This window comes from Calypte anna, chromosome 14 (assembly GCF_003957555.1).
Source record: "Calypte anna isolate BGI_N300 chromosome 14, bCalAnn1_v1.p, whole genome shotgun sequence".
Taxonomy (NCBI): Eukaryota; Metazoa; Chordata; class Aves; order Apodiformes; family Trochilidae; genus Calypte; species Calypte anna.
Genome location: NC_044260.1, coordinates 11,032,479 through 11,057,515, shown reverse-complemented (window position 1 = coordinate 11,057,515; position 25,037 = coordinate 11,032,479). Strand labels below are relative to the sequence as shown.

The 25,037-nt window shown below is 42.7% G+C and overlaps 3 protein-coding genes across 5 annotated transcripts in view; 2 read left to right on the top strand and 1 right to left on the bottom strand.

Annotated features, from left to right (window-relative positions):
* The first annotated feature begins 2,656 nt into the window (after positions 1–2,656).
* Positions 2,657–8,407, top strand: ZP2 (zona pellucida glycoprotein 2). Its single transcript, XM_008503123.2, has 18 exons — positions 2,657–2,703; positions 2,778–2,851; positions 3,029–3,112; positions 3,192–3,286; positions 4,010–4,168; positions 4,501–4,545; positions 4,802–4,966; positions 5,343–5,439; positions 5,520–5,701; positions 6,078–6,207; positions 6,372–6,553; positions 6,627–6,718; positions 6,801–6,925; positions 7,187–7,376; positions 7,694–7,829; positions 7,913–8,009; positions 8,093–8,179; positions 8,265–8,407. The coding sequence occupies exons 1-18, from the start codon at positions 2,657–2,659 to the stop codon at positions 8,405–8,407; spliced, it is 2,130 nt and encodes a 709-aa protein (XP_008501345.1).
* Positions 8,408–15,223: 6,816 nt separating this feature from the next.
* On the bottom strand, positions 15,224–19,787 carry TMEM159 (transmembrane protein 159). Of its 3 annotated transcripts, none has more exons than XM_030459722.1 (5): positions 19,641–19,787; positions 18,282–18,420; positions 17,730–17,898; positions 17,231–17,369; positions 15,224–16,087 (listed from the first exon to the last, which is right to left on the bottom strand). In XM_030459722.1, the coding sequence occupies exons 2-5, from the start codon at positions 18,375–18,377 to the stop codon at positions 15,994–15,996; spliced, it is 498 nt and encodes a 165-aa protein (XP_030315582.1). In that variant the 5' UTR covers positions 18,378–18,420; positions 19,641–19,787; the 3' UTR covers positions 15,224–15,993. The 3 variants fall into 3 exon arrangements, with proteins under 3 accessions (XP_030315582.1, XP_030315584.1, XP_030315583.1); XM_030459724.1 differs by having other exon boundaries at positions 18,282–18,415; positions 19,641–19,765; XM_030459723.1 differs by lacking the exon at positions 19,641–19,787 and adding an exon at positions 19,260–19,402.
* Positions 19,788–22,444: 2,657 nt separating this feature from the next.
* DNAH3 (dynein axonemal heavy chain 3) overlaps positions 22,445–25,037 on the top strand; it is a 49,817-nt gene continuing 47,224 nt past the window's right edge. The window contains exons 1-4 of the mRNA XM_030460033.1: positions 22,445–22,477; positions 23,465–23,566; positions 24,383–24,605; positions 24,678–24,693. Coding sequence (XP_030315893.1) covers positions 22,445–22,477; positions 23,465–23,566; positions 24,383–24,605; positions 24,678–24,693 — 374 coding nt within the window. The remainder of the gene's footprint in view (positions 22,478–23,464; positions 23,567–24,382; positions 24,606–24,677; positions 24,694–25,037) is intronic.

Below are 25,037 nucleotides of genomic sequence, written 5' to 3'. Positions count from 1 at the left end.
AATGAGCTGAATTACTCAGCCTGAATGGAGATCTTTCTTTTGAGACTAAAGCTCAAAATTCTGAACTTTTTAAACTCCCTGAGTAGTTAGAATGAAGCTTTTCTTTTGGGGTTTGAAAAGAACTTCAAAACCAGTCCACTTCCAATTGAAATGTTTTACCAGGCTCAGGAGGAACTCTGTTGTGATGGGACCTGGTATTGTAAATTAATTAATTAATTACCTGTCTCTTTTGATCTGTTGCTGGATTTTCCAATGTTTCTGATAATTGCTCCATTTTTTGGAGAACTATCTGAAAGAAAAATATCTGTTAAACATTAGATTGAATGACTACAGCATCACGAGTTACATTGTTGGAGACAACTCAGAGCCCAGTCTGAACAATGATGTTGTTGTGCCATCTGTTTTGCAGGAGGTATTATCCAGCACAGCATTTCTTCATTGCAACTCTTATAAGCACTGATCATGGCAAAGGTAATATGAGGAGAGACAATGAAGTCTCTGCTTGTCTAATGAGATCCTTGGAACTAATGAGCTTAGAGAGGAATGAAATTAGTCACACGGAGTAATTGTGGCTGCACAATTCCGAGATGATGACAATGTTGAAAGAACAGAAAAATCTTATTTCTTCACTCCTTGGAGAGGCAGAGTTGCTATGCCCAAAGACACAATTGCTGGATGTCCTCTTGAGCAGCCCTGTTCCCACAGCATGGTTGAGCATGACCCAGGCTGGTGGTACCCAAGACCCATCCTGATGTGATCTTTGTTCAGGTGTAACTGTGCTTGGGTCAGGGGTCCAAGGGCAGCCCACACAGTCTGCCTGCACATGGCATTGCAGGAGTGAGACCCTAATCAATAGTGAAGGAGACATAAAATTGACAGGCAATTAAGTCAACTCCCAACTGCCTGGCCGTGTAAAAGCAGACTGGGTGACTTCTGTAGGGCTAGAAGCAATGTAGTTATTGGTTGTATCATAGTGGCCTTAGCAATAAGTGGTTCTTCAGCAAATGCTCAAGAACAGGAGTCCTCACCTGGCATTTGGGCTCTTTGCATTGCTGAAGACTTCTTGGGTTTGGTTTTTTTTTGTTTTTTTTCCCATAATGACATCAGCTGCATCCCAAGGAAAACCACACTGAGCTCACTGGTGTTCAAATGCTGTCCTGCTGCCAGTGTGTGAGGGACAGGGACAGCCAAAGCCTGTAGGAAAATGCATCTGTGCTGAGGTGACCTGTGCTCTCTGGTATGCAATGCCCCAGTGCTTGGGGGTGTGCTCTTGAGCAATGCTTTTTTTCCCCAGAAGTTAGAAAATCAACCAAGTCCAAGAGAAAAGCAGAGGATTGGAAGAGAAGACCTTGAAGGTTTTTGCACCATTAAAAAAAAAGAAAGCTGTGGGCACACTTTTGTGTTTCAGAGCATGGATTAGCTGTTTACCTGTAACTCAGGCCATAATGTTACAGGCTCAACAGCTCCACAGGTGGAACTGGATTTTTTGGAGGGAGGAATATCTGTCTTTTCTCTGTAGCTTAAGCTGCAAATTCAGATGTGTTAAGTGGAGCAACAACTACTTATTTTAGGACATGCCAATGAACTACATCCTACAAACCTACATAGTCAAAGACTGGTGAAGCTGCTAGCTTCACTTGTGACTGTGCCAATAGTGTTGCTCTAATTGGTTCCACCCAGGCTGTTGTCCCATCCAAGTTCCCAGCACTTTGGTACCTACTTAGCAGTTGATAGGGAAGCTTTTTCTTACAACACTAAATCTTCAGGCTACTGTCACTTGGGCTGGGAAACTCTAAAATCTACTCTAGACCCAGGTCTATAATGATAAAAAGAAATGTAAATGAATATATTTTACATTAATATATGGTGCATTCATACAAAAGTTACTTCCTACAGCCAAATTTAGCATCTCATTCCCAAGTTACTATTCCATAATATTAATTTTCCTCTGTTCCTATGATCTATCTTTTTGCTTTCTCAAGACTTTGATTACTTTTAAAAATGTGAGTCTTTGGGAGTTTTTTACAAATTTGTCTGAATTCAAAAGCATTGGGGAAGCTGAAAGTTAACATAAATATGAGACTTTTCACAGTCCTCTTCCCTACAGCTTTGAACAGTGATAGCTCAAACGAAGCCTCCAGAGATCTTCCAGTGTAAAGATCTGCTCTGGGATTTTCCTTCCTTAACCTGCCACTCACATTTTCTTCATAATTAGATCTATATCAGCATTGCAGATTTGCCTGTGCAAGGGGAACAAAATATTCTCTGTTTCATACAAATCTACCAGTGGAATTGTTTTAAACTATCAGAAAATCAAAGTGGAGCAGAAATCTCCTTTTAAAAATATTACTACCAAAAGATGTGGGTTTTGCTGTGCAACATCTGACAAAGAAATCAAGGGAGCAAACAATCAGAGCAATATAAGAACACCTTAAAACCAGAAGGAAACAAGAAACCATGTCAAATGCTTATATCACCTATAGGTCTCCTGCAGGTTCTCCCCTTCCCAATTAGGAAATTGCATCTCAACAAGAGGCAGGTGCAAGCTCTCAGTCCCCCCAGCAGCAGAAAGGCTGCACCTGTGTGGAGCCTGCCCCAGGTCCTATATAACCCTGCTCCAGCAGACAAAGGCTGAGCTTGTGGGGGCAGAGAGAAGATGGGGCTGTTTGTGGAGCAGCAGTGCTTGAGCACCTCAAGGATATGGTGAGTGGGGTTTGGGATGTGGGTCTGGGTTCTTTCCTTACTTGTTTCTTCATTTTGTCCTGTTTTTCTTGTAGGTTGCTGCTCCTGTTTGGCTTTTTGCTGCCTTTAGTCCCTTGTGCTGATGGCCTGGGGGATCAGGATCTCTTGGGTAATGAGGCCCTTCTGGGCTGGTGGTTTGGATGTGGGCTTTGTTTGTGTGGAGCTGCTTCCCCCTTCCCTGGGTGTGGATGGGCTCTCTGAAGTGGGGCTGGCTAGCTGGAGGGCTTGCAGGTTGTGTGTCTCCAGGAGGGTGATGGAGGAGCTGACTGTAACCTTCCTTCTGCAGGGGGTGTGACCTGTCACAGGGATGGGATGGAAGTTGAGTTTTCTGGAGAGCTTGGTAACTACTCCTGGCATGTGTCTGTTGTAGGTAGGTATTGCCTCTGGCCTGCCTTGGTCTGTTCTACTGTAGCCCTTCCTGCAGGGCTAATATTCCAACTTTTCCCTAGATGTGAATGGTGAGGAGATGGTGTCCTGTGACCACACAGTGGATTATGAGAAGTTGTTGCTCAATGTCCTGTTTGTCAACTGCACAAGCCTGGAGGTAAAGGGGTCTCCATTCTGGGAAGGTGCTGGGATGGAGTGTGTTTTCTCTGGTCAGGACTAGATTTAATAAGATATATAGCTCAAACTTTCTTTAAGAGTGGAAATGCTTCAACTGTTTTATAAGAACAGAAGTAGTTTAAAAAAACCCCACCAAGCTATTACCTTTATACTTGTTTCAACTGTGGATTACACTACATCAAATACTGCTACAAATGTTGCATCCTTCTGTAAAGGAATGGAGAGCTGTGTTAAATAACATTCTGTAAAGAAGTCAGCTAGGTCCAAGAATTTCATATGCCACAGTATTTTATGTGTATATTGCCAATACATGCTATTCATAACTATTGTGGTAGAGTAGTAAGTGGGAAACCAACTCATGCTATCCTTAAAAACAGAGGGTTTGTTGGTGTCAGTTGTTTTTAGGCATTTGAAATGTCACAACTCTTGGTTTTGGTATCTATTAATTTATTTCTTTAGCAGTTGTTTCTGGTACTACAGCCTGCCAATCCTTGAAGGTGTTCTTGACTCCTACAGCTTTCCTAGTGCCTTCTGCTCTTGTTACCCTATGCTTTTCTATAAGCTTCTTAAGTGACAGTTAATTGTGTCTAGCACAAACACCTAGAGCAACTCTAGAGTTACAGTTTAGTCTTGAGGACTTTTAGTTGTCCTTGTGCTGCAGAGGCTGCTTCTGTCTCTTTCTAATAAATGTCTCTTCCTATAGCATGGTAAGCACCAGCTAAGGTTGAGGCTGATGTTGAATGACACAAGAGGAGAGGAGAAGAATGAAACCTATAGCACTCATTGCAATACAGTCCATGCTGATGAGATCATTACTCCTTTCTTTGCTAGTACAACAAACTGTACCAAAGACTTCATGGCAGTAAGTAGAGGAATGGGAAGGCTATAGATTCTGCTTAAAGGCTTGCAGGATCTCCTGGAACTGCATGGCTGGGGTTTGCAGAAAGATGGGGAAAGCCCCAGCCAGCTTCAGGGAGGTCTGTTGGCTGCATGTCTATCCTTGTGTGACCAGTTCTTTTTTAGTTCACAAATGGTCATTTGGGATGCATATGGTCTGCCTCCAGCCCTATTGTAGGGGAAACTGAGATGCTGGTGTCAGCTGTTTGCTTTGGAAAGCTATGGTGGAGACTTTTAAAGCTGTAAGGTTGTAACCACTGTTTGTTCCTGTGGTTTAACCCTTGCTCTGTGTTCCAGGTTACTTTCCCAAGACCCATTCCAAGCTTCAGTGAGGAGCATATGGTATGTGGTTTTTACTCTGGAAAGGGAGGGTGTTGGGAATTCATGGGGTTTGGATCCAGTCTGTCTTTCTCTAAACTGGAGTACTTCTGGGTTAACTGCATTTGATTGGGAAGCTTACTTTTATACTATCAATATAGGGAGCTTGAATGTAAAACCTGCAAAGTGGCAGCCCAGCAGAGTGAAAAGCTGTAGTGCCTTGCTGCTTCTCTGTGGCTCTGCCTTCCCTTCCTAAGGAAAGATCTCTCCTACTTTGCAGGTTCCAGTAACTCCAATGGCTTGGATTCTATCAGTTGATGATGGAACCAGAATACATCAGCTGAGCCTTGCACAAGCCATGCAGCAAGGCTATAGCTTTCTAGCTGATGGCCACAACCTGGTCTTTCAGGTGGCCTTTACTGCCACTGGAGTTGTTTCCTACAAGGTAAGTGAACAAAGACTTGGCACTGAGGAGACAGTGCTGCTATGGGAGAAGCTTGTTTTCTCCTTCCTGTAGACCTTTTGGAAACCTGTGAACTCCCCAGGCCTATAAATAGGGGAAGCCCAGTGTGCACTTCAGCACAGCTGTTGGGCACCCATGTCAGTGGGATCCTAAATACATAACCTGTGCTGTGAATGTCTGGCAGTCTCATGAGTAGAACTTGTGTAAAAGGGTGTTGAGATGGGACGGGAAAAACTTCTGTTGCAAGCCATGAGGAGCAGCAGTCCTGAATTAGGCATAGTATATGGCCCTGTGGAGTTGGTCTTATGATAGGTCATGAGCTGAGTGCTCTCTAATAGCCCTCTATCTTCTTTGTCAGCACAATGATAAGGTGCTCTACACTGTGTCACTCAAGCTTGTGTATGGCCCTCCTGAACATAGACTGACTGTGGAGTCAAGAATGCTTTGTGCACCAGGTAATGCATGGAGAAAGCCACAATCTGACTTGACTCTGCCCTGACAGAAGTGATGTTATACTTAAAGATGTTGTTTACAGGTCCAGCCATCTGCAATGCAACACACATGACTGTTGCCATCCCAGCCTTCCCAGGGGCCCTTGTGGCTGTGGGTGTAGAAGATAAAATCATCCCCATGGACCAGCTTGAGGAAAATGGGATTGCTCTGGACACAAGGAGAGGGGTCAAGCTGCATATTAAAAAGGGAGTCTTGAAGTCTAGGGTGAGTTCTGATCCTTAAGTCACAGTTTGTGATCACTGTTGTTTGGTGATTATGAATACTCAGCACAGTAGCTGTCAAGTCAGCCATGTGCCCTGTGGCTGTGTGAGGGCAGCTGTGATTATGATGAATACAGATTTTATAATGAATAGTCATTGTTCAAATGCAGCTTGGGTTTCATAAAGTCTCCTGGTGAAAACAGCCAGAGGTGAAGATATTCCTCTTGGAATGGGTTGGTATTTGATGTGCCTCGAGTAATGCAAATTCTCTAACAGTGTGTAAAGAGCACCATGGCTCCAGGGCAAGTGAATCACTGACAGGCATGTGATAAAAGGAGCTCTTGTAGTTACAATCAAGAAGAGTTACTCTTGTCTTACAGCTACATGGGGAGAGCTGTTCAGGGCTTCAGTCCTACTTGTCCTCTTTGAAACTGACTTTTCACTTCCATGGGGAGACTGTGGCAATGGTGATGCATCCAGAGTGCCCTTGTGACCAGCATGCACCAATAGGTAAGAGACAGATTTCTGCAACCAACTTTTCCCATGTGTTGCTCAGATGGTCATTCTTCAGCATGGATTTTAGTCCTTCATATGAAAGTGTATGTCTAGCCAGGATGCAACAGACCTTGGCAGACTGAGCTGTCAATGACAGTTTATGTGAACCTCTGTTACAGCTGCTGTATGTACCCAGGATGGGTACATGGATTTTGAAATCCTTGCTGACAGTACCAGACCACTGCTAGATTTGGATACACTGAGGCTCAGAGATCCTTCATGCCGCCCTGCCTTCAAATCATCTTTGAATGACAGGGTTTGGTTTCATGTTCCCCTGAATGGATGTGGGACCAGGTATTGGGTAAGTGTGTAGCCAGGGCTGATAGGGAGGGCTTTGTGCATTGGGAATGATCTCACTAATGATGTTTCATCAGTCTGATGGGGAGAAGATTGTTTATGAGAACGAGGTGAGGGCATTATGGACAGATCTTCCACTGCGTGGGATCTCAAGAGACAGTGAACTCAGGTGTGTAGGTAAACTTAGTAATACTTAGTCTTGGATATCCTATATATGAACATAAGACTTACCTGCTTCTTTCTTGTTATAGGCTAACAATCCTGTGCTCCTTCAGCAATGGTGATGCCTCCCTCAGTATAAAGGTAGACAACCTTCCTCCTCTGGCTTCTTCAGTGAATCAAGGCCCCCTCTCCTTAGTCCTTCTAAGCTACCCAGGTAAAGCTGACTCTGGGCTCAGATGTCTGGGGAACAACTGAGCTTGTGGGGGGAGGATGTACAATTGAACTGCTCTGCTGCATGGGCTTCTAATGACCTTCCTTCCCTTGTACCCATGCTGCTTAAGGCAGTTGCCATCATTCTGTGACACTAGGAAAAACAGCAGCTGGGGATGAGCTGCTATTGAAGGGCTCTAAAGCAGAGTTTCTTGAGGACTCTTCTTGTACACTGACTTATCTAACAAGGCTTTGTGTTCTGCAGAGGACTCGTTCAGGCAGCCATACCGTGATGATCAGTACCCAATAGTAAAGTACCTGCAGCAGCCCATCTTCCTGGAGGTGCAGGTCTTGAACCGCAATGATCCCAACCTCCATTTGGTACTGGATGACTGCTGGGCCACAGCTTCAGAAGATCCAAGCTCACTTCCCCAGTGGAATGTTGTTGTAGATGGGTGAGTGTCCTGCTGGATAAATGAAAGCACTTCTGGCAGTACATGGGAGGATTCTCCAGTTCCCTCTGTTTCTTTGGGAACAGAGTCCCAGATATAAAGGCTGCACCTCAGGTGGCCTTTGAGGTACTTGGATGCTGTCCTAGTATGCTGGAACCTGTAGGAAGGAGGCAGCCTTTCTACCTCAAAGCTTACTGTTTTGTGATGGGTTGGTTTTTTTTTACTAAAAAAACCCCAAACACATGAAACTGATAAATGAACCCCTGTTCTGTACTCTGCCCTTCTGCTGTTCTAACTTGTTGCTTCTTGCCCATTGGCAGGTGTGCATATGACCTGGATAGCTATAGGACTGTGTTTCACCCCGTGGGGCATGGTGTCAGTTATGCAAACTATCGCCAGAGGCTGGAAGTGAAGACTTTTGCCTTTGTCTCTGGTGGCAAAGCCCTCCCTGGCCTAGTAGGTGACATTTCCTGCCTTTAGAGCAGTAAGTTAGAGCAATTTTATCTTGGAATAAATGGACCTCTCATCCTCTGTGCTAGGTGTACTTCCATTGCAGCATCCTGCTCTGTGACCGTTTCCAACCAGACTCCCCTCTGTGTATAACAAGATGTCCAAGGCCATCTAGAGGCAAGCGAGGTAATGTCTAAGCAGATGTTAGATTGTACTGATCCAGGACAATTCCCTGTACTCCAGTGTTCACTTCTGCATTTTTGTTGCAGAGAGTGGGATGCCAGGTGTGAACTCTGCAGTGGTGAGCCTGCAGGGTCCTGTCCTCCTTGTGCCAGAAGAATGGTCTACAACCCAAGGTACTAAGCAAGTGTGGTGCTAATGTATGTTGCTCAGGTTTAATGAAGGGCTGTCTTCAAACTGTATCTTCCCCTTGCTTTGTAGGGAGCACTCTCCTGAGCAAGGAAGTATTGGCTGGCATTATAATGGCTGCTGCTGGTATTCTCTCTCTGGTGACCATAATGCTACTATTTTTGGCTCTTCTTAAATGCTTGAAGAGAAGAGCATTCCTGGTAAATGTACATTAGTGTATTTTTTTAATGAATAAACTTGGATTGCAAAAGTCTTCAGTATGAGTTGTGTAGCTCTGGAGCTGCTGGTGTATGGCACTCAAGGAACTAGAGTGAAAAAAGATGAGTGTCTGTATTGCTGAGCTCTCAGTGTTGCACTGCTCTCAGTGTTTCTGGCTGGAGTCCCCTAAGTAAAACCAGAACAGAATTTTTTTAGAAGCTCAAGGATTTGGGGGAAGACTCAAGTGACAATGTCAGCTTCCTCCACACTGCTTAGCTCATGTTAGGGGGTGACTGACAGGTGACAGTTGCTTCTAGTACTGTGAGGAAAGGCTTAAGTTTCCAGATTTCTCTTTCCTAGTATTGTAGAAATATTTTTCTTTGGTTAAGCTCTTGCTTTGAGGCAAAGCAGGGTTCCTTACCTTGTGTGCAGTTGCCTTGCAGTGTGTAGGCCTGATATTAGAAATTCAGTCATCTAGACCTCTTCAGTGGTGACCAAATACTTGGTGTAAATTTACTCCCAGTTTACCAGGGGCTGAATGAAAATGAACACGCTAATGACCCCTGCCCTGTAGAATAAAGCTCAGCTGTGAATTTCACCTCATGGTGGTTATATAGATTACAAAAAGAAAATCTTGAGAGAATGAGGCTTTCTTTGTCACTTAAAGTACACAGACACCAGTTACAGTCAGTAGCTTCACTCTCTAATCCCTAAAGATCCACCTGTGCAGCAGTGCTCAATGCTGTATTGCTTTTCAAGGTGTGAGTGAAGTCAATTTCACTTCCTTGTCATAATCCATTTTCTGCACTGCAGGGGTAGAGGTGGTGATGTGCAAGCCTTTGCCTGTAACCAGCCTTAAGCTTGCTGCTGGTGAAGGTAGAAATTAATCAACTGGATATGAAAAACAAGCTGATCTCTTGCTGAGTGTGTTGTTCTCTTTTTTTTTTTCTTAAAGACCAAAGCAGAAGCCATGTTAATGACTGTCAGTTTGTCAAGTTTTCTAGATTTTAAAACTTCACTTCTGTGTGGCTCTGTTGCTTTCTAGCTTAAAACATGTTCAGGAAATGCCTCCTGGCACAGACTAATGTGCTCTATCCCACAGAAGCTTGGAGACTTCTTTTAGTTGTTTGAAACTCAAGTTCAGCTTCAATGTGTTAAATGAATTTCCACATTCAAGGGAAATGTGAGGGCACCATTCAAGTGGCTGTAGTTTCCTTTTAAACACATAAATGCTTGAAATTGCATGGAAAGCAAACACATTTGAAGCTCTCTGTCCTCCAGCTAGTAACAGACCAAAAGCACCGAGTCAAAAGATTTGCTGCACACTTGAGGCACACAAGCATCTTGAGTCTTTTAGAGTCACCATCCCATAAATCAAGCCTAGTATATTTATGTAACATGAAATGAAAGCTGGTAGCTTGGAACTTGGGCAGGGTAAGAAATACAGTAGATGAGCTCTGTTAGAAGGTCTGTATGTGTTTAAAATGTCACTATAGTTGTTCATTGTGACTTTCAGTATTGATGAAGGCAGCAATAGCTGTAGATGTAAGTCATTTGAAGTGAGGCAGGTTATCCTTGCACAGTCAAGATGGAGCATCAGAATCCAATTGCATTGGAAACAATGACAATTGGAAGCAGTGACAATGGGAAGTGATGAAAATGCTCTATTGAATTATTGATATAGCAGCCTTAGGTTAAACATTGCCTAGCAACTTTGAACAAAGAGGGAGAGTGATCATCACAAGTCCAGCTCAGTGTTCTCTGGGCACACAGGGCTTTAGATCAAGTCAGTGAACAGACTTTGATGCCAATTGCCAAGCATGCTGTGCATAAACAGCATAGGGCTCATCTGCCCCAGCCTCTGCTTCAATTAATAAGCATTATTAATAAGCTATTCCTAATGCAGCAACTTTTTCAGGTACAAATTCTAATATAAATTTTATGCAAGCAGAGCATGGAATACTGAGAATATTAGCATAAGGCCTCTCTAATGATCTTAATTAGTTATAATATCAATAGAAGTACAGTGAATTTCACATTGGAGCCAATATGTTTCTAAGTCACTTTCTTATCAACCTCACAGGGCTAGGGTTGAAATAATTACTTAGGCTATTGTCCAGCAAACCACCTTTACTTGAGTCTGTTGACTTAGCACTTGGATTGAATATGAAGTATTTCTGCAGAGTCTAGAAAAGTGGTTTATATACTTGACATTACATTGTACTTAACTGGGCTTTTGGCTCAGAAAAGCTAAACAAAGCTGACAGTTTAAGTATTGCCCCTTGATCCAGCTTTCTTGTTGTTCTTGAGTGTGGGAAAAGGATTGGTGTGCGTTCAGGCAGAGAAGCATGGGAGTTTTCTTACTGCTGGATGGAGTTTGGAATTCCTTTCTGGAATATTTGGACTTTAAGTAACATTGGCTTTCATGTGAACACTCTAAAAGAGAAATGCTGGCCAACATTCACAAACTAAAATTTCTTACCTAGCTTATATATGATTCTGGAGACTTGCACTAGTGAGGGTGTTTACCTCCCTTAGCTTTAGTAAGGGTGTAGGTAAGAGCTTTGCTTTTACTTTTTGACTACTTTTTTACTATTCGTATTAGCTGGGGAGGTCAGACAGAGGGTGGCACATAGTGAAAGCCATCCAGGCCAAAGGAAGATTGTTCTTGCCTGGTTCCTGTCCCTGTCTAGCCTTTCTGCTTAGAGAAAGGCTGTCAGACATAGCACTTGTTCTGTTCATAGTCTCTGGGAGGATTATTTCTTGTTCTCCCAGGGTGGTTCAGTTGTTCTCTGTTTGTGGACATTGCAGGGGAAGTTTGAAGACTCATGTGACTTATTTAAACCAAGGAAAACACATTGGGATTTTTTTCCCCTTTTTTTACAAGTTACTTACATTGTAGCCCAGTCACATGCATTCCTTCCCCCTTTTCTTTAAGTGCTGGTGTTCCTCGGCCCCACTCTGAAATGTGCTAAATGTAGAATTTTTAAAGTTTGCTTTACAGATAGAAAAGAATTGTATTCAAGCCTGATGTCCCTCCTCTGATGCACATGAGGGTGAAGTGTGACTGATGATGCAGGAAGAGGAGGCATAAGAGTCAATGAGTTTGTGTGGAGTCAGGACTGGGGTCTCTGCAGTTTGAGCTCAACCTGCAGAGACCCCAGTGCTGTTCTGTGAAAAGCCAAGAGAAGCTTCGGCACTATCACCTCAGCCTCTTGCTAAGGATTTCTTAGCTCTGCTGCAGTGTTTAATACTTAAAATAACCCTGAACAACCTACACACTCATTTTGATGGATTTTACTGTCTTCCAGTAAAAACACTTGGTCTATGCTGACCTAGTTTTATTTTTTCAGCACATCCCTGTCAAACAGCCATGCCAATGTGGTGATGGCACAGTGCTGAAAGCAGCTCTTGTTAAAAGGACATGGTGAGAAGCTCTAAAATGACAGTGGCAGATAAACATGCAAAGGTTGGAGCAGCAGGAGTGAAACTGCTCCATGTTTACCTGCTGGTAATTGAGAGTTTACAGCTTTAGCTCCTGATAAGTGCTGATGACAGAATAGCATAATGAAAAATCAATTTAAAATGCACAAGAAAATGATTCATGCAAGTCCAGGCTCTAAGCTGGAATAAGCCCACTTGCTTCAGCATCTGCTGTTTTTATCAAGAAATGCCTGCTCCCTTCAGCAAAAGATAAGGGTATAAATGAAATCTGGGAAAGGGTTAGACCCCTTCAGCTGTCTGTCTGCATTTGGGCTGTGGTCTGAAGCTCTGAACGTTGCCACTTAAGACAAGTATAATCATTTCATTGCTCTGACTTCTGAAGCTACTGGACACAGCCTTGCCTCAGGGATTGCTGGCTATGTGGTTTTGTAATAGTTGCTTGCTGATTTAATAAGCCCTTAAAAACACCTGAATACCTAAAGAACTGGAGACAAAGATCATCCATGTGACATTGTGCATATAAATTACCCTGGGTATGCTTTCTCATTTGCAGTGTTGATGATGGTGACTTTATAGGAGTAGGAATAAATCAGGGTAGTGATGATGGCTTTAATTTTAAATTTACTGAAGTCTGTGTGTTCTAGCAACTGGGCTTTCCTGATAAAGAATTTGATCTGGTCTCTATGATCATCTGGAATACAACAGCACTTTTTAAACTATTTTACTTTATCTACCTATAAAGAGGCAAACACTCCTTTAAAACTGGTGTGTAGAATCTTTGCTTTTTTTAACCCATTTTTCTGGATACAGGTGCCAGCTGTTAGTGGAATAAGAATTTTAAATCTAAAGCCTGGTCATTTTTGGTTGCTGCATGCAGTAAAGTGGTTTGATTGTTAAAGAATGGAGGTTCTGTAGTTTCTACTGTCAAATCCTTTCAAAACTGCTTGAAATGGGCACATGAAAACTGAGCCAACAATCTCACTGAAATCCTGAGCAATGTGCTTCACAATATGTATTTACTAAAGAATTGCTGCCAGCTGAGGAAATACTGCAATGAAATGGCATATATGTTGCCAAAGGTAAAAAATTGTTCTGTTTTTTTTTTTTAATGTAGATAGAATCTAATAATTTTCTACTGCAAAGCAACTCTTAGTGACAGCTGTTGTATAACTTCAGTTGTTGTTGTGCCCTAGCAAGATGGTACAGAACTGTCTCTTGGTGATTGTGACTAAATCAATCTGATTAATTTAAAATAGATTTGAGAGTACTTATTGGACTTATTGGCAATTATTGAATTTGGAAAATGAATAGTTTTACTGGCTTTAAAATGATAGGAAATTATTGTCTTGCCCACTGTTGAAGGTGTCATGGATCTGGTGTGTTAAGAGATAAAAACATTGTCATGTTGCTTAAAAGCTTCATGAAGTGTTATACTCTTGAATTGTGTTTCAGGGGAGGAGGGGGATCTGGAAGTCAAAACTCCTCTGCTCTTCCTTCAAGTGAGAAATAAACTTGAAACTCTACAAATTTCAAATGGTGGTAGTGACTCAGCCCTGGGCTTGTCAGGCTTTGCACCAAAATAATTAAAGTAAGTGGGTTAATCTAATAAAAAGTCTGAAATCTTTTCATCTCCTAGGGAGAACATAATTCATGGCTGCCAGGGATGATGTAAGTAAGAACACAAGCCCAAACAAAGCCTCTTCCCAAATGCTGTCACTGCTTTATCTCCAACTAAAGATCCATCCAATAGGAGATGTTGGTGCCTGGGTCTTGGCTGCCTGCCCCAGCCTGTGTGTCTGGCTGGGAAAGAAGAGGGGTTGGTTTGTGGGGCATATCCCCACTGCTGCGGGGCTTGCTACCTGCCAGAGAGGGACATCAAATGCAGCAGGGACTCCACTGCATTGCTCTGAGTGTTTATACTCCCCTTTGGGTAACCCTGCCCTGCAGCTGCTGCCCTTACAGGGACCCCAAGTCACCTCTGGAAACTTTGTCTCAGCAAGATGTAAATAAAGGGGTTCAGACAACTGTTGGCATAACCCAGACTGATAGCCACACTGTAGGTGTTATAGAAAGGTGGGGTGGGGTGAGTCATGGCAAGCTGGGCCAGTTGCAGGGTGTGGAAAGGTGCCCAGCAGAGGAAGAAGGCCACACAAATAGCAATTACTGTATGGATCAGTTTTTTTCATTCATGCCCTGGTGCATCTTTGGCTCATCAGTGCTTCTGAGGACTTGAGCAGGTGCTAGAAATCTGTTTGTTTCTGGCAGTGCCTGGTAAATTGCTGCATAGATGATAAAAAACATCATTACTTTCCTCCTGCAAAGTACCTTCTCCAATTTGTCTCAAGCACAGTAAAGAAGGGTTATAGATGTTTCATTTCAGGCAAGCTGATAGAACAGGAGATAAACAAGGGGTTTATATTCAAGGTGTATTTGAAATTACAGCAACTGGGTATGTAAAACAGCCAAAACACTGGAAATATTAAATGAGGTGATGACTGTTATTATCAGGTCACACTGATCTCTACCATATTTTCATCATAATCATTAGTCTGTTATAAGCAGCCAGTAAACTCCTACATATAAGGCATTAACATCTAGAAAAATAAGTTTTGGAAAGTAAGACTAGACTCAAACTGTTCTGATGATGAAGGCCAATAGTCTAGTGAAAGGAAGGAAGGATTCTGTAATGACTGAATTCCCATTTCAAGGCTTATTTTTTGCTAGCTGTAAAGACTTCTAGCACTAAGTTATTTCAGTACTTCACAGTTCTTACAAGCAGGTGCCAGTCCATTTGCACAGGGGGTAATGTATTCCATTTACCAGATGGTGCATAACACCTCGTTTGCCTCAATGTCTCCTGCATGCTGCCAAGCTGGAGTCTCTTCATTTGAAAACACCAGTATTTTTCAGTTTTTTTGTACTCCAGTGAATGTACTGATGAATTTTGCTTTTAGGTTGTCTTACCTACAAGGTGTGATAAGCATCCCAGGGCAGCACTACACAATTGTTAAGAACAGCTTTCTGTTCCCCACAGTAACCCATAGCTGCTGTAAACTGGCAGAGCTCTGCTGTATTTGGTAGCTGCAGATTGGATCATGAAGTGAGGGTGACAGCAAGGTGAAAACCAAAACCAAATGTACATATATGTATGTTTGTTATTTATGTTTTGATTTGTTAAAGCTGTTACATCTTGTAGGTGGGTTTCTCCAGGCTGTATGTCATGTGAACAGTATCACAGCACCAGCTTTTCTTAAAAGTAAAGTGTGTTTCCTGTTTTCTTTATTTTCCCCTGTGGCCACTTGTATACTACTATCAACTGGAAATTAAAAATCTAGTCAGGATAAAGCTTTGAAGGACCTAAAAAAATTTAAATTATGAAAAAACAAGACAACCTTGTTAACCAAACCACTTTATTAAACTAATACAGTTAGTGTCTTAATGCTTAGAAATATTTTAACATTTCCAAAAATGAAAAAGTTTAAATAAAATACATGAAGTTACAACAGAGAAGCAAAACAGGCAATTTAACTACCTAAACAAATGTGACAATGCAAGACCTAATTGCACACCAACAGGATGAGGCAATGAAGGAAAATACCTCCCCAGGCTAATGCAACAACTAAAGGTAGGGAAAAGCTTACACCATTACATTACCCAGTTTTCCTCTTACAGTATCAGTGTACCATGCTAATGCTCTATACTGATTTCTCAAAGGCTGTTAGGGCTGAAAAATATTTTTCAACATTCAAAACACACTTCTGGTGTTCTGAGCTTTGACACTTTTGTATCAAAATGAGTAAGTGCTGCATACACATTTCAAAAGACAGTACATTCAGAACTCCAGTTACAAGTGGGAAGTCAAATACCCATTCACCCTTTCCTGTACCTGTCACTGACTTAACAGTACCTGTTATTACTACATCTCTTTAACAAACTCTGGAACATTCCATCATGCACATAGACTTAACATTGCAATGCATTACTGCTTAATGGTTATTCTTAATGCTAGTTTTACAGTGATAATGTGTGATGAATATTAGGTTTTTTCCATTCCCATATGGAGTGCATAAAGGTTGAATCCTCAAGGAGTAAACAATTACACTGCAAAGGTCAGAGTTGCACAGTTACTTGCTTATGAAAGAAGGAGGGAGAAACTCACTTATTCGTTCTTTCCATTACTGGCAGAAAGATTCACAACAGATGCACTCTTCTGTGGCAAACTTCCATTAACATCTTGCTTCCTTATCTCACCCCTGTATACAGGAGAAAAGGATGGTTTTACAGTCTATTTTTCCAAAAGACTAGTGTCTCTTAACCTCAAACAAGATGAGCAATATGAGATATAAACTTGTCTGAGACTCCTGGAGCATCCACAGCCAGCCTATCAGGGCTTCCCTCAAGATACAGGAACACATAAAAAGCAGATGTTTAAGATGTAAGTCAGTAAGACTGGTCTGCTGGCTGGGTTGCTATGGGAAAAAAATGAACTTTCAGGAACTGGTGGGCAGTGTTATGGACCTAGCAGTGTGCCCTGGGGGAGTGGTATGGAGTCCTGGAACAAATGCAGACTCACTGGACCTGGCACAGTGGCTTTATCATTCTGATATTACAGGCAGTTCTGTGTGTCCTTGAGAGGTATGCAAGCAGCAGATGTGATGAAGAAACAAACTGAAAAAGTCTAGGAGGGAGCAGCTGTAATTTTTTCTTCTTGTTCTTCCCTGTACTTAAGTGACTATCACTGTTCCTTGCCTTGTAGATTTTTAAGCACCCCGGCAGTGCCCACTTTTGCCTCCTGCTCCCAGGCAGATGCTGGGTAGAAGTAGGGGTAAGGCAGTGCTGACTGACATGAGGCTCCAAGGCTGGAGTACCAGGAGGCACAAACACCCTGTGTGCAGCAGCAACCAGCAAAACAGGTAATGCCTATTTTGGCCACACTGTTCCTTTTCAGTACCCCTCTGCTTATTCCAAATCTACAGCTAATTTTGGCCCATTAGTCTGGAAATGCTGGTAAACAGTGATAACTGGGTCATCATGCAGAAAGAACCAGAAGGTTCATTAGGCAAAGTCCAATCTGGTAGTGTGTTTTAATGACATTTAAAATAACAGATACTTTGAGTGAGGCAAAGTTGCATGCTATTGCTTTACCTTGTGTTGTGTTAGCACATGCACATTGAAAGATTCTACATTTCCTTTTTACTAAATAAGAGAGAGGGCATGTATTAACTCATTAAAATATATGTTGAAGACTAGACATTAAGCCACTAGGGTGGCCAAAGATGCTCTGGCATTCAAGAAACATTTGTTTAACAAAGCAGCAGTGGCTCACTTAGAATAAATGGAACAGTACAGGTGGCAGAGCTTGAAATCCAAACAGGGATCACAACATACATACTCACCTTGAAGCACACCAGTAGTTGACCAGAGCTGACAGAACAATGTAACAAAGACTCAAAACTCCAGAAACTCCCAGTGAAAGTGCACCCAGGCCACACAGCACACAAAGCAGGGCTATGCCACCTATGGCTATTACAACACCTAATGAAAGAAAAACAGTTTTGTTATTTAAACAGGTTTCTATACAAGCACATTAAAGAGCTGACATTCTACCCATTTCAAACCATTTGAGAAAATAGCCTACAAAAAAATAGCTAGCCACTGTAAAAGCTATAGGTGTTCAAGATAATTGGTTTAGCTGTATCCTGGTGGTTGGGATTAGAAAAGGAAACAGGACTTCTGACAAGAGTTAATCAGATTACTGTTCTTGTATTAGGAGTTTCACTACTGCTGAGACCTGAGGACTACATGCAGAAATCTTCAATTGCTTGGATTGGAAACTCTATAAGAATGAATCAAAAAGATGTCACAAATAGGTAAGTACATGCATGCATACAGTACCTTCCATAACTATCACACCAATGCAGGCCATTATGGCTGTTGTAACAACAAAAATCAGGAAAAATGCCACAGGAATAGCAGACACTGCAAGAAACATCAGGAGGGATAAGGCAACAAAAGGACGATCATCTAAATATTGTCCAACACGAGAATTCATAAATGCAACAACCTGTGGATGAAAGAAAAGAAATTCAGGTTTTTATCTCATCACACATAATTTTAGAGGTCAAGTCTGCAGAGGGCAGCTGTTGCCTCTTTTTTCAAAAGCATGAGGGCTACACTGCAAATTTAGGTAACTGCAATGCAAATAAACCTGTCTGCTATTGGTACAATTGTATCTTGGACTTCCCAGTCCCATTCTTGCACAAACATGGAAACAAACAAAATCATTTTGTTGCACAGATGTCAGTGCAGCTTCAACAGCTATGATTTTAATCTCAAGAACTATCTGTTAAGAAAAAAAATACTTTGAAATTGCATTTTTAAAAATTGGAGTATGATATTCTGAGAGTGAAAGGAATATATTTATATAGAATTATAATCCAAACCCACATTTGCATTGCTGTGGATGGCCTCCATCACAGAGTGCCATTGCTTCTGTAGCTCTTGCATTTCTTTAGACATGTTGGAATCCTCAATCACAATCATGAATCTTCTGAACAGCCAGTTCTCACTCAGCTTTCCAACTTTCCTTAAAATTAAAGTTTTAATTAGTAACAGGCTCAGGAACATAGTTTGAGAAAGTGAAATATTTTTTTGCAAAAATGGAGAATGAAGATTTCAGATGTTAACATGATCCATGTTGCTTTAACAAAATGCAGGGGGCTTGTACCTGAAAGCTCTTATGAAATTCCCAAATACCAAGATACAAGGTGGCTCTAACGTCCTTGCTTTATAACATTAATCCTGTATTTACGGGTGAGGGGGTTGAAATACCAGTAAAAAGATCAATTCTAGCTAGCTCCACAATTTATTGCTACGGTTGCTGGAGGCCTGTAACACATTAGTATGACCTCTTTTAAGTAGCCTCATGTTCAAAATAACTTCAAAACATTGCCTGTAAAGACAACGCTTACAAATGTTCTGAGCTAAGGCAATCGCAAGATCAGTCTAAAGGCAACATCAGATCAAAAATCTCCCTTCCCCTACGAAAATTTAATCTGGTGTAACAAGGGAGACTTTTACGAGGGGAAGATTAAAAGATGCAGTTTCTGCATGTAAATGGAACCAGTCACCGGGTCACTTTTGCTATTTTATTCTCAGCCAGCACACATGGTCCCTCTCTGTTTACATCGTATTTTCATAGGGCAGTGTTTGTCTTCTTGCTCCTGCCAGCAGCTCCGCGGGGACTGTCAGCTCAACCACCCCGCCGACAACCCGCTCCCGGAGCCGGGCAGCTCCCCGAGCCCCCGGTGTCCCCCTCACCACCACCCTCCGCCTTCACCCCTCACTCAAAACCGAGCTCCGGCGCCCCATGCCCACCCCCCTTGTGCCGTTGCTGCCACACCGCAACGGGGCCGTTGCCCTCACCGCGGGTGCCCGGCAACGGTAGCTCAAAGGCAGCGACCGGGCCGCCACCTCGGCCTCTCCTCCGATCCGTAGCTCTGGGGCATAGCGCGGGTCTCCGCACAGAGCCGCGCTGCGGGAACGAGGCGGGGAGTGCGCAGGCCGCGCTGGGCTGAGGGGACCGCTGGGAGACCCCGTAGCGGCGGGCTGGGGGGCAGTGCCCGCCTAAGCCGAGGGAGGTAAGGGGAGCACGGCTACCGCGGGGCTGCGCCGCGCTGCTGACACCCGCGCTCCCGCTGGAACCGAGAGGAGACCAGGGCTGAGAGGCCCTGTCCCCGGCCAGGCGGAGCGGGGTGGCTCCGCTCCTCTCCTCGCTCGCCGCTGAGCCCCGACCCTCCCTCTCACCTGCAGCTGCTGCCCCCCGGGCCGCAGCCCCTCTGGGCCGCTCGCTTTCCCGCCCACCGAATGCGACGCCCGGCGCGGCCCGGGCTGGGCCTGCCGGGGCTGAGGGAAACCGCTGCCGCCCTCCCGCCCGCCGCTGTCTCCTCCCCCGGCGGTGCGGCGGGCAGGGCCGGGAGCGTGGAGAACCTGAGGAGGGCAGAGGGCCGGGCAGAGTCACACGTAGCGAGGCAGAGGCAACGAAGTGGTTTGGTTTTTTTTTAGGGAGAAGCGGCTAATCACCGCCTGGGTTTTTAGGTGTTTTTTATTTCCCTTTTGTGCCCTTTCGTGTCACCCCTCACGTCCTGTCTTTCTGCTCCCGGGAATCTCTGCCTTTCGGGTCTGGGCACCCTCAAGCAGCATCACAGTGTTTTGTGTGGTTTTAAAGCACGCAGCTTCAACCACTTTCGACATAAGCCTAGCAAATGAGGATGTGTGTGGCAGCCGTGCAGCTTCTCCTCCCTGGCAGAAGCGCAGGGCGAGCTGAGGCACGCCCGGCCCCCGGGGTGCGGCTGAAGGGCGTTCGGTTCCCGCCTCACGGCTCCGAGCGATGCGCGGTTCAGTGTACGGAGTACCCCCAGCCCCAGATGGAGGGGTTGTTACTGGAAGGGTTGTTGCTGGAGGGGTTGTTGCCTTTGGCGTGGCAGGGTGTGAATGCAGCTGGCGGTGTCCCGCCGCGCGGGAATCGCAGCTGCGCAATCTCCTCTGGTGCCCCCACCGCCCTCCTGTCCCTGGTTACTTCTCACGCTTTTCCACCCAGATCTGCTGCCTCCCGTGCTTTGGGAGATGCTCCACGTGGGGAATAATTACTTTAAAAATGCAGCTGGATTTTCAGCAAGATAGTACGTAGAGCATTGGTATTCCTAGTAGAGTAGTACATATAAAATTATATTTCAATTTGTTGCTTCTATGTAATTTTTTAAAGAGAATACAGGGAAGCACTAACTGCTAGAATTATAGTGTGACATAATCCAGTGATAATGGCACGGTAAAGTTTCATGCCTCCACTGAGTTTAGAATTATGTTGGAGACTTTAAATTTCTGGCTGCATTTTAAACATACTGTAGCTGCAGTTCTGGAGATAGTCTTGCACATCTTTGTAATTTTTTTTTTTTTTTTTGCTTGCTATGCATAATTCTTCCAAAAATTCCCATATAATCTCTGTGTAAACCCCCTATTTTTAATGTTTCCCAAGCAGCACAAGTAATTTAACTTCAAAAGGCATACATATACATGCATATGCGTGGTTGTGTGCAGAATACCAGTAGTTACTATACTGTTGCTTAATTGAGCTTGTCTGCTGCCAACATCAACTCAACTATGCAGGAAAATACTGCTGGAAACCAGCACTGAAGTTACCACATACACGAAGAGAACAATTGCCAGTTCCAGCATTTGCAGCACTGGTTCTGTGCCCCATGGTGCTGGCTTGAGTTCAAAGAGCATCTTAGTTTATGGCAGGATTTCCATGTATGACCACGCAGGAACAATCATCAATTTGTATCAGCATTAGGTCAAGATGTAAGGAAAACAGTGCTGTTAAATCAGGAATATCAGCTACTTTAATTCTGAGAACTGGGATGAAAAATAGCATCCAACGATGTGAAGAAGGTGTTTAAGTTAATATGTCAGGCTTGCTGTGTTGCCAGAACACATACCTTGCCTCTGCTCAGTGTTGGTGTAAGGAGATTTCATGCTGGAGAGTAACAGCTCTCATTTTTGAATAAATTTTGAAGGACTCTTTCAGGACATAGTGACAACTGCGAGTGGGAGGCAAATGCCCACAAGCAGCTCAGAGGAGTTGGGAGTCCAAGCATCCCATCTGCTGTCTGTCTTCAGATCTTCAGGGATTCTGAAGGGTAGAAAAATGTTGGAGTTGTTTAGGTTCAAGATTTTGAATCTTTAATATTTTTTCCCAGTTCTTCCTTAGAGAAGCTGTGTTTTTAATGCTTTTATTGTTCCAGAAGCTCCTGTGCTGTGTGCAGTGTTTTTCTGCAACTGTCAGAACATCATAGACCTCAGACTATGTTTTTAGTAGCTTGTGGGGGTAAAATTAACCTGTACAGTTGCTCATTGGTTCTCAAACTATCTCCCTGGCCTTAGCTTGGCACAACACTGCACTGAAAGGGCCTGGTTTTGCTTGGGGAAGGGAGGAACAAGGGAATTCCTGTCTCCCAGCACCACTGATGCTGTAACCAGGGAAACAAAGCAGGGAACTGAAGTTCACCAAGCTAGAACAGGCAGAGGGGCTGGTAACAAGGGCTTCTGCAGGTAATACCTGAACTTCCCCTGCTTACTCTTGCATGCTGTGGATGTGTAAGATGTGCTTGACATTGCTCTCTGTTTTCCCATTCCTTTTGACGGGTGCTTGTTTCTTGTGGCAATTAATGTGTGGGTTTCCATTTGCCAGAAAGGACAACTGTGGGCCCAAAGTTCCTGGGACATGAGAAGAGGACAGGAAGTGGGAGGAAATTGGTTTTGGATACACTAGAAAGAGCAGGATGGAAAATATCTTGCTTGAAAGATGTCTGGAGAGAAAAAGATTAAAGTCAGCTTCAAGAGAAATGGAGAAAGTGTGTGGTTTGGAGGGGAAGAAAGCGTGGTGTTGTAAACAAGGAAGAAGAGAGCTGTGGGAGAGATTTTTTCTTCTTGACACCTTGTGTAGTATCTGAAACTAATATCTAATTCTTTTCTAGTGCCTGTAACAACAAGGATGCTTATATTGAGGGGGAGGACCAAAAACTACTAAGCAAACAAAAAATTAAAGCAAAATGGAGCCAGCAGAGAGTGGGATGAGCCTCAGGGTAAGTTCTTTCTGTGGTGAACATGGAAGGTCAACAGCTTTTTCAAACCTGCAGATTAAATTGGCCATTACCAGTGGCTTTTGTTTTGATATTGGAAGAACTCTTATTTGAAGATTTAAGTACTTGTTGAATAAAATACTTCTTATTAAGGCTTCTTTTGCTCAAATCTTTAGCTTTTTGAAAGGTGGCATATAAATAAAGAGTTGCTTTACCAAGAACACTTGCATCCTTCATAACTCTTGTACCTGTAGGAATGAACAAAACTCCTAATAAACTGCCCTCAGGCCCAATCCTTTAGTCATTAATCAAGAACAGTTCATGTTGCCTTAAGTGCATAAAGAACTTCACATGGAGTTCTGGAAGCCCACCTGGATGAGGTGCACCAGAGTCCTAACACATGTTAAGTATTCCAACATTTGTATTAAAACACTTTGCAGACTCCTAGTGAAAAATCTGGTCCTCCAGTGATATCCTAGCAATATAGCTTCTTTTGAAACTTTCATTATAGCCATGAAAAAATCAAGTGTGTTTTTTTGATTCCCAGTAATGCCCTACGTTCCTGTTCTGTAGCTCACACAGCTTGGACTGTTTCACTGTTAATCCACCAATTTGGTACACTTTACACTTTAGTGTTTTAATATCCAGTGTTTATACCATTACAAACTCCACCCAGAGTAGAGTTTTTAATGTAACTGAAAATATTTAAAACAATTTGAATTGGTTTTAGTGATGTAAAAATGTTGATTGCTTTTTTAATATTCTATTTATTGGTGATTAGAAGCTTTTTCAAATGACAACAAAGAATAGTGCAATCTGGAACTTGTTTTGCTGAGGAGCCTTCTCCACAGGATTTATTTCCTTAAAATTAGAAAAGTTGCAATATGTAATTTTCAATGAAAACTGAGTCTCTGTTTTTTCTGACTGAATCTTTTTTTGAAACAGTATATTTCATAAATGTCTTTGAAGTTGTTGCTCATTTCTCTCTAGTCAGAAGATGATTCTGTGAACAATATGACGAATCCAAACCAGTTACCAGAGGTGTCGTCCCTCCCTGCATCAACTTCAGGTGCAGCTTCAGAAGTGGATCAGGTATGTGTCCTCTCTGCTTGTGTCAGGTTATACACTGAAGTACAACTTAGGCATCATATATTGCCAAGCTATAGAGAGAAGAAGTAAAGATATTTAAATTGCTAAGTCAGATTGTCAGGTACTTTAAGAATCATGGTATGAAGGACATTCATGATTCTGTCTTATGTGTGTCTTTTCTCTTGAGGGTGTCTTGATAACAAACACACTTCTTGATTCCATATCCCTTATGACTGTGAGCAACCTCATTAAAATTTAGACATCAGGACTGATGACAAGCCAGTCAATAGATACCAAGTCAGTGAGGGAAACATGGAATGAACAGACTGAAGAAATCTATTATGAATCCTGTATTGATGTGGCAGAGAGACAAAGATGAGAGCTGAATTTGTTAGCTTGTATTACTGTTCAGCTGCTAAAAGGATTGAGTGTTATAAGTAGACATGTCATTAAAAAAAGCTTGAGGGATAAAAATTTTCTAAATTTAAGCAAATGTAAAGAGAGAAGCAACAAGATGGATATGTGGGAGAGTAGAGAGTACTAGATAATGTATTACTACCTTCTCATGTAAAAAAGATCTCTATTGTGCAAGAAAATGCACAAATACTCTTACTGAAGCATTGTGTAAAATTATTCTTAAACGTGTGGAACATTGGGATCTAAAAATAGATCTGTGATTAAATGCCTCTACATCAGACTTGTGTACTTGCTCTTCCTGCTAATTGATTTTTAACCCTGTTCTAGCTCCAAGAAGACTTTTTAAATTACTGTGCTATTGGAAAAACGTTTTGTTTTTTTTTTTTTTTTTTTCAATTTCAGCCTGTCCTTGAGAGTACCTATTACCCTCCTTTGATGCAACAGATGTCATGGACTCAGGCAGCTCCATTCAAGGAGCAGCGTTTCTGCCGAGGCCCAAGTGACTCCATAGCCAATAATTATTCTCTGACTGCACGGGATCTGACCATGAAAAACCTGCGCAAAATAAAGTCCTCGTCTGTAAGAGGGACATCACAGGGTGCAGTACAGCAGACATCTTCACTGTGTATCCATATTTGAATGTGTTTATAAGTGCAGCTTTCCTTCTTTTTTTTTTCTAATCACTTCTCTGTTAAAGCATCATTGCTGAAAAAGTCACTTATCCCTAATAGACTCTTACAAGCTAATCACCTCAGGGGCAGTATAGACCAGTTTCCAAAAGCATGCATAACTTTATTAAAGGTAAAACCAGTTTCTGATTAATTAGAATCAGCCCTCCAAATGGTCATAAGCAATTATTTGGTGGAAATACACATCTTTTAGATTCAAAATATCAGTAAAGAAAATATGGTTTGTGTAGGGAGGTAAGTAAGTTCTGAAGCCTGAAGCTATTTTCTAGGCCTAGAATCAGAAATATTATTTAACACATGATGTTTATGTCTTGCTAAATGCTAAGATAAAACTAAAGGCTTCTTTGTGACACTGTAGTTTTCTGTTA

Coding starts and splice junctions, on each gene's coding strand:
- ZP2 (XM_008503123.2), top strand. CDS start 2,657: ATGGGGCTGTTTGTGGAGCAGCAGTGCTTGAGCACCTCAAGGATATG. Junction 3,113..3,191: donor CTGGCATGTGTCTGTTGTAG/GTAGGTATTGCC, acceptor ACTTTTCCCTAG/ATGTGAATGGTGAGGAGATG. Junction 7,377..7,693: donor TGGAATGTTGTTGTAGATGG/GTGAGTGTCCTG, acceptor GCCCATTGGCAG/GTGTGCATATGACCTGGATA.
- TMEM159 (XM_030459722.1), bottom strand. CDS start 18,377: ATGATTGTGATTGAGGATTCCAACATGTCTAAAGAAATGCAAGAGCTA. Junction 17,899..18,281: donor CCATCCACAGCAATGCAAAT/GTGGGTTTGGAT, acceptor TTTCATCCACAG/GTTGTTGCATTTATGAATTC. Junction 16,088..17,230: donor AACTACTGGTGTGCTTCAAG/GTGAGTATGTAT, acceptor TCCTGTATACAG/GGGTGAGATAAGGAAGCAAG.